The sequence below is a fragment of the Lutjanus erythropterus genome, chromosome 3 (assembly GCF_056507025.1).
Source record: "Lutjanus erythropterus isolate fLutEry1 chromosome 3, fLutEry1.hap2, whole genome shotgun sequence".
NCBI lineage: Eukaryota > Metazoa > Chordata > Actinopteri > Lutjaniformes > Lutjanidae > Lutjanus > Lutjanus erythropterus.
In genome coordinates this window covers 40,603,887-40,615,750 of record NC_139319.1, presented here as the reverse complement: position 1 = coordinate 40,615,750, position 11,864 = coordinate 40,603,887, and the positions used below count along the sequence as shown (strand labels likewise).

Below are 11,864 nucleotides of genomic sequence, written 5' to 3'. Positions count from 1 at the left end.
GCGCCTCCCTGACTTCCCTTTTTTCTGCAGCAGGGTTCGTGCGGGGATGTGTTTATTAGAAAGAGTGAGGGAGAGAGAGGGAGATTGTTCTCTGTGTCTGGATCAGATCCAGCAGAGCTCCTCCTTCTCTTCCTCTCCCACTTTCAGTTCCAGTAATCATTTTGTTTTCGGCGTTTTTCGCCGTTAAAAGTTCATCTGAAGGCGAGCCTGTCCTCTTGGTGTGGCACCTCAAACTCTGTCCGTAGCATCTGGAGACATCTCTGTCTCCTTCTGTGCTTGCAAACGTCTAGTCGAGGTAAGTGACCCATTGCTTTATATGGCACTGTTTTCATCATTAAACTTAGAGCGGTCAGCAGAAAACAAAACGAGCTGCAGTCATCAGGATAGATGCACATTCTTCATTGTTTTGGTAAAATGAATTTGAACAGTTTAAAGTGCAAAATTCCACTTTTAATTCTATCCTGTTAACATCAGCATCAGATGAGAAGAGGAATATGTCAATTTTATATAGTGTCACAATCAACAAAAACATATTGGACAAATGAACATGAACTTGAATAAAGATGTCATATAAAATATTTGGTGTGACTGGACACCAGCACTTGGATGGTATCTTCCTTCCTGATCCTCTGTCAGGCCTGCACTGCAGGTTCATTTGTTGTTTGCCTTATGAATTCAGTAGCTAAATAATAAATCTGATCTCTGTAGTTGCACCATGCAACCTGGTTACATAAAAATAATCTTTCTGCTTATTCCTACATATAGTGTGTGTGTGTGTGTTCATCTGTATGTACCCTCTCTGTACCTGTTTGAACACTGTTTGTACCCATATGTATGGTATCTGTGCCTGTATGCACCCTGTCTGTACCTGCATGTACTCTTATGCATGGTATCTGTTCCTGTAAGCCCTGTCTGTGCCCAAATGCACACTGTGTGTACCTGAATATACCCTGTCATGCACAGTATCTGTACATACCCTGTGTGTAACTCTGTATCTGTGTGAACCCTGTATGTCCACCGTCTATACCCACATGCAGCCTGTCTATACCTGTAAAAGCCTGCTCTTTACCCATATTTACCCTGTCTACACCCTGTGTCTGTACCTGGGTGCATCCTGTTGATACCCCTACGTCTGTACCCTGTCTGTACCTGTACATCATTTGTTTGCACTTGGCTGCACCCTGTTGATACCCAGATGCAGCCTGTCTATACCTATATGCCCTGTTTCTGTACCGAGCTGCACACTGGTGATACCCATCTGCAGCCTATTTGTACCTTTTATTTACCCCGTTTTTATCCATATGAGCCCTGTCAATACCTGCATGCCCTGTGTCTGCACCTGGTAACACCTTGTCTATAGCTGTTTACAGCCTGTCTGTATCTTTATGTACACTATTTTTACCTGTATCAACCTTGTTTGTACATGTGCGTCCTGTGTCTGTGCCTGGTTGCACCTTGTCTATATCCATTTGTAGCCTGTCTATTTTATATGTACCCTGTTGTCATCCATACGAACCCCATCTATACCTTCATGTCCTGTGTCTGTATCTGGTTTCACCCCATCTATGCCCATATGCAGCCTGTTTATACCTGTATATACCCTGTCTGTACCCTTATGCTCCCCGTCTAGGCCTGCATGCTCTGTCTGTGCCCAGGTGCACTCTGTCAATACCCATAGGCAGCTTGTCTGCTCCCTAATGCAACCTTGCTGCCCTAATGCATGCCTGCAGTCTTGGATGTATACACTTACTTATGAGGGTAAACATGCTGTTGGTCATGTTCATTAAAGACATTGAGATCCACTTATAAATTCCAAGTAAATCCTCAAATTCCATTATCAAAGTGCCCACATTAATAACCATGTTGTTAGGTGAAAATACATCAAATGACCCAACAGATGGACAAATGTGTGCATGAAGAAATATAAATGATTTTGTCTCTAGATTAGTAGTGGACAAAATGTTCCTCGTACTGCTGCCCCCAGTCCCCCAGTCCCCCTAGACCCCCAGTCCCCACTCTTTTCTTACTCCCACTGCCCTCCTCCTCCTCCTGTCACCACATCTGCTTCTCATCCTGCAGCATTCCTGTCTTCCCTAAGAGGATTCTGACATGTGGTTTTGATGAACTAACACACTCTCACACACTCCCTCTCTCTGTTCCTTTTTTTCCTCTCTTTCACTACCTCATTCGCTGTTTCTCAATCCCTTCCTCCATGTCCAAACAGATTAGCACACAGCAGAAATACACATGAGTGCACTTGCACAAATACAACACACACGCTACTTAGTTTTATGGGTTTCCCACTGTTTTTTGCCCTCACCAGTGATGTGTCTCATGATCATGTGGTCTGTCTCTGTTGTTCTTTGGGTCTGTTCATGTCTTTTATTGGACAGTCTGCTCCTCTTTCTCCTCTTCTGATTGTGGTTTTCCAGTTTTCAAATGTTATACTGTAATGATAGGGTTTTTTCCTTGGAAAGATTTTCTTCCCAAAGTCAAAATAATTTTCATTTCCATTAATCCTACATTTTGTGATGTGTGTAATATTTATCTTTAATGCACGGCTTTAGTTTAACATTTCAGCAGGTGCTCAGTCTGGTTACATCTGCTGTTGCTGCTGCTGTTTACATACCACTATGTCTGACAGCTACACATCCAACACACCCTTTTAATCATGGCGGTGCACTTACTGTGAGCCGTCAGTGGTCACTCTCTGGTTGAATGTCTGCTGCCAAATGAATATAATGTGATGTAAATGAAGCACAGCATGCTTGAGTAAATGGCAGCTACTTTTTGGAGACAGTACCCTACAGAAACAAATAACTCAAATAGTATAGTCCAGGTATATGGCCTGCAAAAAAAGCAGACCCTTGATCACCCTTTAATATTTACAATTTAACAACATTGTTACTGACGAAAACTCATTTCATTAGCTATTACAGTACGTAGCTGTAGATTTCCCTTTCAGGTGTGTGATAGTCACTATAACATGTTTTATGTTAACCTTTATAACAGTGGTGGACTGAGTCAGTCTGAGGAGCCGGGGTGAAAAAAGGGAACCAGTCGTATGCTGTGGGGCACCAGTGCACCGAAAACTGTGATGCACTTTATCATGTTTTGTCCACTCAAAGGGCACTCTAGGGGTCACTTTATCATGTTTTGTCTACTGGAAGGGCACCTAGAGGGCACTTAATCATCATCAATCATCATTATATCATCGATTTCATATATCATTGAAATATTATGCAATGTTGCCAGGTGTAATATCCATATTGCAATTGTTATAAACCCACCCGGTTGCTTGTAATGTTATAAACATAGGTGCATTTTAACTAAACTTTAAGGCTGGGGGTTCACAGGTGCATTTTCATATTGCAAGTATTATGCCTGATCAGTGATAGAATATTACATGAATTACCAGAGACACAAACCAACACAACAGTGAGCCAAATACAAATCTCAGCTATTAGCGTGTCTCCACAGATTAGCCTGCCTACACATTGATAACAGCAAAACAAACAACCCATCATTTTTCTTTCCCTCTCTCATACTCAAACACACAAATGATTCATCCTTCACATTTTACCAATGAATTTTAACAGCAGTAGCTTTCATGTGAACGTCTATATTGTCCTTTTAGCCCAGTGTTTGTCTGAACTGTGTAGAAAAAGAATGGAGTCCACAGTTCCAGGATTTACCTTGTTTAGTTGTGCTCTGAGCACCAATCAGCTGAGCTGGGAGCACACTGGACTTGCTGGTTGCCGCGTGCACAGCTGCAGCAACATGTATGTGTGTTTGAGAGAGAGACCAAATTATAGCTAAACAAAAGAATATTACATTAACTATTGGACATCTACCACAAAAACTCAGTGTTATTTGTCTCTAAACTATCTGAGCATGGTGACTGATCAGAAACTGAGAAAGACATCAACTGACACAGGCAGACCTGGCTGCTGAGAGAAGACAGGCTGTGTCAACTGTGTCCACAGAGACAGGTGGAGACAGCAACATTTTCTACTGTGCTGTAGCAAGTATGAAGATATTAGGACAAAGTTCATCACAAAAGTTAAATGTAAACTCAAAGATTTCATTACACTCTCTGATCAAACTATGTCAGTGCATGTCACAGCATGAGGGACAAACAACAACACATGATATATGATCATGTTGTTAATTACCCTCACAGCTCAGATTCTGCCTTTTGCTCTGTTCTTTTTTCCTCAATTTTGTGTTTGTATAATGTTAATATTGTTAAATATTGTTATATTGTTTGGTATATTTCACTTTTAACATGAACTATTTTCTGTATATATATATAGTTTGTATTGTGTATAATATTTTTGCTTTGGCAACATGTTTGATCTTAAACATCATGCCAGTAAAACTGATGAGATTGAAATTGAAAATTGAGAGGGAGTAAAAGATGGGGGAGAGAAGGTGGGAGATGGAGTATTGCACACAATATTTTTGTAATGTTTTTGTATTTTATTAATATCTTACTCAGATCACTGCTTTCTCTTGAACCCCTCGTATCTTCTAGTAAGTCAACCCACAACCTGTGCGTCTGTGGACCTTTGCATCACCACAGGCTACCACACCACATAATTCAACCAGAATCATTGTTCCCTGAACCAATGCAAACAGCCCCCATGGTTCTAAATAAGGAATATGATGTTCTAAATGAATAAGAAAATATTTGCATTGAGAGATTTGAACTTACTGTCGTATTTATCATGTCCTCCTTAAGTTTACACAGTGAACCCAGGATGCTCAGTTATATTACCATTACACTGTTCTGTGTATCTGTGTATTCTGTAGACTTGTTGCATGTGGTGGTTGTAGTGGCATTGCCTGGTGGAGAACTGCACTCTACTGAGTGCCCTCCTCTAGTTTAATATGTACCAAGCCTATAGTGGCTGTTTTATTGTTTGTTTTTTTTCATTTGACTTGTAATCCACTTAATGAAACACTGATGTATCCACATTTAACAGGGCAGGTAAACTTGAATGAGGGTTTATTGAATATTGATTGCAGCATCACAGCAGGTGATCCAGCTTACATTCCAGACCGGTCCATTACCAACTTGATGCTATATATCACTCCCATGGTGCATATATCTAGTACATCTTCAAATCATACAGTCAAAAACTTATAGCGAGCCAAACCACCATTGATTTCCAATTATATAACCTTTTTTCTTAAGACTTCATGCTCATGTACGCAAAACATGCATCACAATATTATTACCTGGTCACCTGACATAACTACAGCAATAAATGTAATCTAACAATTTAAATTGGATAATAGAAAATATTAAAGAGACATAAACTTAGCAGGGTTCAGTAGCCAAAATGCACATTAACTATTGTGAGCATATAAATAATATGTATTAACAACAAATGCGCCAAAATATAGCATGTGCTTAAATGGCTTTTACAAGGCCATTAACAAAGTATTTACAGTGATTTATTTCTAGGTTTTCTAAATGCAAATTTGCTACTCACTCATTCCCTGTCATGTGTAGCTATTTCATTTGCATTTATGGTGACCAGGTGTCCACTTTATGCAGAGCAGTTTTGTCCCTTGTCCTACGTCCCACATATTGCACCCACATGTTGATTGGCTCTAGTTTTTAGTTAAACCACTGCAGGACAGATGCTTTTCTAAAATGTGGCTTTTATCCAATGGGTGTGAAGTAACCAGAGAAGGCTGTCATGACAATCAATCAAACTGTGCACATGTGGGTCAGGTGCAGCTTAACCTGTCACCGTCTTTATATATTAACTTTAGTCCACAGAGTGGTGTGAGATTGGTTTAATTGTAATGAAACAGGGTCTGAAAATTATCCTCTTAGGATCAGTTCTGCTGTTGTCTCTGACTTCAGTTTCCTGTTTTGCAGTAACATGTCATCTGTGGGGGGGTCAGCGGTTGGACCCAGGATATATCGCCTCGCCACCTGGTTTGACCCTGAAGCTGCTGCGGTGAGTCCAGGACTTGCTCAGTCTGAGTGGAGTCCACTCAATTTGCAAGTTTAACTTCCATAAATCATTATTCAGCAGAATGTAACTCCAAAGCTCTGTGTGTGTCTGTGTGTAGGTGGTGACCATCCTGTTGGGGCTGTTCCAGGTGCTGCTGTCTGTCCCGCTCGCTTATGCTGACAAAACAATGCCTAAACTCTTCATACTGCCACTGTTCCTAGGAATATTAGTATGTACCTCATGATTCTTATTCTGATTCTTTTTGCCTCTTCTGCCTATTGGTAGTTTCAGACGTTTCATCTGTAATCCTCCAATGAATGTATATATGATGGAGCACTTAGAACAGAAGAGAAAAAAAAAACAGTCTTAACTGATGCTGAAAAGAATTTCAGCACTCTTAAAAGTCACTTTGAGACATGGAGGAAAACGGTCAAACCTTTTGGTAAAAAGGTGACAATATTCAAACTTAATACAACATTTAATTCAAGACCATCTCATGCAAGAATAAAGCATTGAAATATATCTACATCTCAGGTAATATATAACCCCAATAGACCAATAAGAGCTATTAAAGGGACAGTTCACCCCAAAATCAAAACTATATATTTTTCCTAGTGCTATTTATCCATTAATTCTGTTTAGGTGTCAGTGTCAGAGTTTTGGAGGTATTGGCCATAAAGATGTCCGCCTTCTCTCCAATACAACGGAACATGTCCTGTGGTGCCCAAAGGGCTAAAACATACATTTAATAAAAAATGTAATCATGGGGTGCCCTTGTGGCTCAGTTAGTAGAGCGTGCACCCCATGTGCTGGGGCTGCTGGTCCTCTGCAGCGGCCACTGGTGTGCCTCCTGCCTCTGGCCCATTTGCTGTGTGTCGTCCCCTCCTTCTCCTTTCCTGTCATATCTGCAGCTGTCACTATCAAATAAAGACAAAAATGTGCAAAAAAAAATATATTAAAAAAAGTAATAATTTACAAGGTTTAATAGCCAAGATTTAGATCTTTTAAAATATATTTACAGCATAATCAAAGAGTAAAAACCAACCCACCTTCAAAATATACTTTTGTCCCAATTCTCATAAATGAGTGATTGTCAAAACAAACAGTATCTATTTGACATCAAAGATCACATAGTAAAGTACATGGTCTGTGCTTCATGTTGTTTACTCTGATGAAAGCAGTGTCAGTCTCTCAGGTAACAATCCAATACTGTGTGTGTGTGTGTGTGTGTGTGTGTTGTTGCAGATTTTGGCAGCAGGATCCTTCACCATGGCCAGTGAGAGGAACCCCAGCAGACTACTGGTACGTTCCCATAACAAGCCAACAAGACAGACTATACTATACTATAATATATACATATAATGTATATATATATTTAGTCCGTTATTGATTGATTGATTGATTGATTGATTTAACAATGTATATTAATCAACATCTCATGCATAGAAAATAATTGCTGTTTTGCAAAATATCATTAAACCAGTAACCAGCAATGATAGTTCTGATAATCATGATACAGATCATAAACAGTCATGTCTAAATCAGAGTCTTCAGGTATATCTGATGATTTGTAAAAAGAAATATAATACTAAGCTACAAGTGGTGGTTGATCCATGACAGTTTGGGTTCAAAGAGAACAAGGATGAGTGTTTTTCATTAAAATCCCCCACTCCACTTCCTCCCTCTGCTCTGCTCTGTGGCCTCCGTGCCACCATATGTTGTTACATCATACCAGCGGCTGAGGGTACGGGAATGAGGAGAAGTGGAACTACTAAGGAAATGCATGTGAAGGCTGCAGTTTTTAAGGTCTTTAATATCACAGTGCCTGAAGGTCTCACACACACACACATTCCTGGAAATATTTTAACAAAAAAATTCTCATGTAAGCTCAAGTGTTAAACTGAATAATATGAGAATACAAACTTGTAATACTACTCGCAATATGATAGTAGTATAGAGCCTGTTTACAATTATTTTACAATTGTATTACAATCAGTAGTGAGCCTATTTTGGAATTGTTGCAGCCTAAAATGCCTGATTACACAGCAGCTTTTCTAAAACATTGTGATGCACAATGATTTTAGACATTTTTTACAATGAAATTGTGGAACCAAGAGAAAATTGCAAAACCAAGTTGCATTTTTTCTGTACACTTCATTAAGAATTAAAGGCACCTTGTTCCAGGGAAAACAAAACCTCACTCTGTCCTGAGTCTTCTAACTAAACTCACCAACAATGATCAGAATCACAAAATGATAAAAATCTGCTTTATGTGTACATGAAGAAGTGCACCTGAGGGGTATTCTACAAGGAAGTAAAATCTTTTTGGACCTGAAATTCAAAAACAGAACAGTGATGGATCTTGCCTGCCCTCTCCACAGCTTCAAGGTTGTGCATGCAGTAATGCAATTGGCCTGCTGGGGGCAGTGCTCGGCTTCTGCCTCTACTGCTACAGCCTCAGCAAGATACCCAAGGAGAAGTGTCTGCACACGCCTACGTACTCCTACTACAGTTATGGATGGCATCAGCTGTGTCCGAATGAAGCCCTGGTGGTCAGTGTGATGCTCTCATCAAACTTTTTTTTTCTTTCCTTAAGTGAAGACAAAGAAAATGAAAACACTCATTTATGAAAATTAGGACAAAATCATATTGTGAGGGTTTTTTGATTTTCACTCTTCAATTATGTTGGAAAATACATTTAAAAAGATCAAATTCTTGACTATTAAACCTCATAATGGGCCAACTTCCTAATGATATAATTTTTATGAAATGTAGACTTGATTTGGGGTTAAAATTATTATTTATATAAGGTTTTGAAGTTTTTTTTTTGTTTTTTGTTTTTTTTTTACAAACTTCTTTCATAAATAACGTAAAGCCTCATTCACACACGTAGCCTTTCCCAGAAATGTTCCAGCATTTTTCCTGGAAGGGGTCATGTATGGCCGAGAGCCAGAATCGATTTTATGGGAAATCTGCACTGGCAATTTCCCACCTCAAGAACTGGTGGCTTGGTGAAAATGTATTCTTAAAGGATTTATATATATATATCAGATTTATGTAATTTATGAAATATTTTGGTTTGCTTTATTTTTTTCATTTCTAAACTTGCCCTGTGCCAGAAAACAGCCTTGTCCCAGACGAGATTTTTTCATAAACTTCAAACAATTTAAAAATGTGTTAAAAGCCTTTGAAATCTAAAACTAGCAATATGCACTGATAATATAATAGGTACAGATGGCCTTTTAAAATTATGTCTGAACTCCATCAGCTTTTTAGAAAAAAGTACTGTTCAAGTACTGGTCAACTTTCCATTTTTTGACAAATTCATTCAATAATATTACTATGAGATGTGTCTCCACCATAACATGTCAATTCTGTAGCGCTTCTAAATCAAAGCTAAATAAGAATTACGGTTTAAAAAATAAAAATAAAATGGCTGCTGACTACGATCATGCTGTGAAATGAGAAAAATCTATAATTCTGTCAACTCACTGAGATGTCAAATTGGGACAAAAATGTATTTTGAGGGTGTTTTGATGTACTCTGTACTCTGTACAATTATGCTGGAAAGTATATGTGAAAAGATCAAACTCTTGACTATTAAACCTTATATGGGGCCAAGCGCCTGGGAATTATATATTTTTATATTAAATGTAGATGTCAACTCCAGAGGGACGACTCAATAGACGTGTTGCAGAGTTGACAAAATGTTTTTAATTTCACGGCATAGACATAGTGAGTAGCCATTTTACCGTTTTTTTAAGTTGTTGAAGTTGAAAGTTTTCATAAAAAAATTATTTCAAAACAAAGATGACAGCACTTTTTTTTTTTTTTTTTTTTTTACCTACGTTATAAGTAGATATTGTTACTTTCAGATTTTGAAGACTTTTAACACATAAATTATTTATAATAAATAGTTTGAAGTTGTTAATTCATGCCTGGTACAAGGCTGTTTTCTGACAGAATAAGTTTAGAAATTAAAAAAATATTAAAGCAAACCAAAACATTTCATAAATGACATATATTTCATATAAATAAATCCTTAATATTTCAATTTAATTCTCAGGAATGGGTGAAAAATTTTAAAAAAAGATACTAAGCTTGAGAGATAAGCAGGATGGTGGACGTTAGCATGGATGGAGAGATGAACAAAATGGAAATAAAAAGAGAAATAAATACAGTACAAATAGATACAGTAGAAGTTTGCAGAACCATCATATTTTTGACATAAGAGGTGAGTAAAGGGGACAGTCCTGTCTCATGAGAAGATTCACTGTAGTACAGTCACTCCTTGGTCACAGAAGATTTCATCTGGGTCCCAAAGTAAATGAAAGACTATGGAAGAAATTTAGTAGTATTTTAATTATATTATTATAATTCAGTAGTCTAAAATGTTCTATATTGTTTTCCTCATGAGAGGAAATAAGAACAATAAGATGTCCTGTTAAGTCAGCCTAAATTCATTTATTTCTCATTTATAAAGAATTTAACATGTTTATATGTTTGCTATAACATGCATCAACATTAGGGCTGCCGATCACTCTGTCCATTATATTCACAGTTGATCTATCAGTTATTTGGTCCATAAAATGGTGAAAAAATGTGAAAAATATTGATCACTGTTTAAAAAAATGTCCAAGATGATGTACTCAAATTTGTTTTTACCACAACTCAAAGATATTCAGTTTACTGTCAGAGAGAGTAAAAAAAAAACTGAAAATATTCACATTTAAGAAGCTGAAATCAGAGAATTTTTCATAATCTTTAATTGATTATGAAAATAGATGCCATTTGATTTAATGTAAATTGAAGAAGCAATGGAAGAAGCAAAATGATGAGAAACATTCATTTATGCACAAATAAAGTCTTACCAGGATTCTTTAATAAGCCCTGTTGTGGATCGGGTTGTGATGGTTTGTCATTCTTCAAAAGTGGGTCACCAGAAAAAATCTGGGAAACACTGGTGTAGATGATGTAACTTAGATTATTGTAGTTTAGTCATGTCAGTGTGTTGAAGTGTATCATGTGTTGTCTTGTCTCCTGCAGGCCTACAACTGGAGTGTGAGTCTGTTGCTGCTGCTCTATGACATTGGGGCCGTGGTCCTGCATGGTGTCCTGTCTGTCTGCGCCCTCAAAGCACTCAAGACCGACTAACACACACACACACACACACACACACACACACACACAGAGGAAGCACACATGCCATATAAGATCTATATATGACATTTCTTATCAGAAGTAAGAAATGAAAACCACTTGTCTTTCTTTCAATTCTGCAGATTTGTGTTTGGTAAATTTGGTGACATTGTGGCCTTTTTTTATATATATATACAGACCAGATGAGTTCTATTCGAAACAAAATGTGTCCTGACATCACAGAGTGTAACTAGAGGAGGTCACACAGTAAAGTGAAGATCCCTGCTAGGCAGCAGATGGTGAAGCACCTACTGCAATGTCACTACAACTGCACCAACATTAACACGACCCCCACATATGTTATCCTGAGCTGAAACAGCATTTCAGACTGAAGCAGTTGTTGATCACTTGTACCACCTAGTGGTCAGTTAAGAAGAGTGAGAAGTCAGCTGTCAATGGTCGTATAAAACAGTGTAGTCAAAAATAAAATTACTGCCTCACATCTGTAACTGTAACCAATCAAGTTACAGTTTACATCCACATCAGACTATAATAGAAATATATATTATATAATATATATAATGTATGTAGTAAAGAATTTAATATGGAACTACATTGATCTGTAACTTTTTAATAAAAAGGTATTCAGTGTTTTTTTTTTTTGTTTTTTTTTGGCAAAATTGAAGTTCTCACTCTACATATGTGATTCCAGAAAATAATTTCCAGGTAGAAACATGCTGTCTTCATTTA

The 11,864-nt window shown here is 37.8% G+C and overlaps 1 protein-coding gene across 1 annotated transcript; it reads left to right on the top strand.

Annotated features, from left to right (window-relative positions):
• The first annotated feature begins 94 nt into the window (after positions 1-94).
• On the top strand, positions 95-11,441 carry LOC146330660 (uncharacterized). Its single transcript, XM_084716183.1, has 6 exons — positions 95-295; positions 5,897-5,978; positions 6,094-6,204; positions 7,221-7,277; positions 8,357-8,527; positions 11,022-11,441. The coding sequence occupies exons 2-6, from the start codon at positions 5,901-5,903 to the stop codon at positions 11,127-11,129; spliced, it is 525 nt and encodes a 174-aa protein (XP_084572309.1). The 5' UTR covers positions 95-295; positions 5,897-5,900; the 3' UTR covers positions 11,130-11,441.
• The last annotated feature ends 423 nt before the right edge of the window (positions 11,442-11,864 follow it).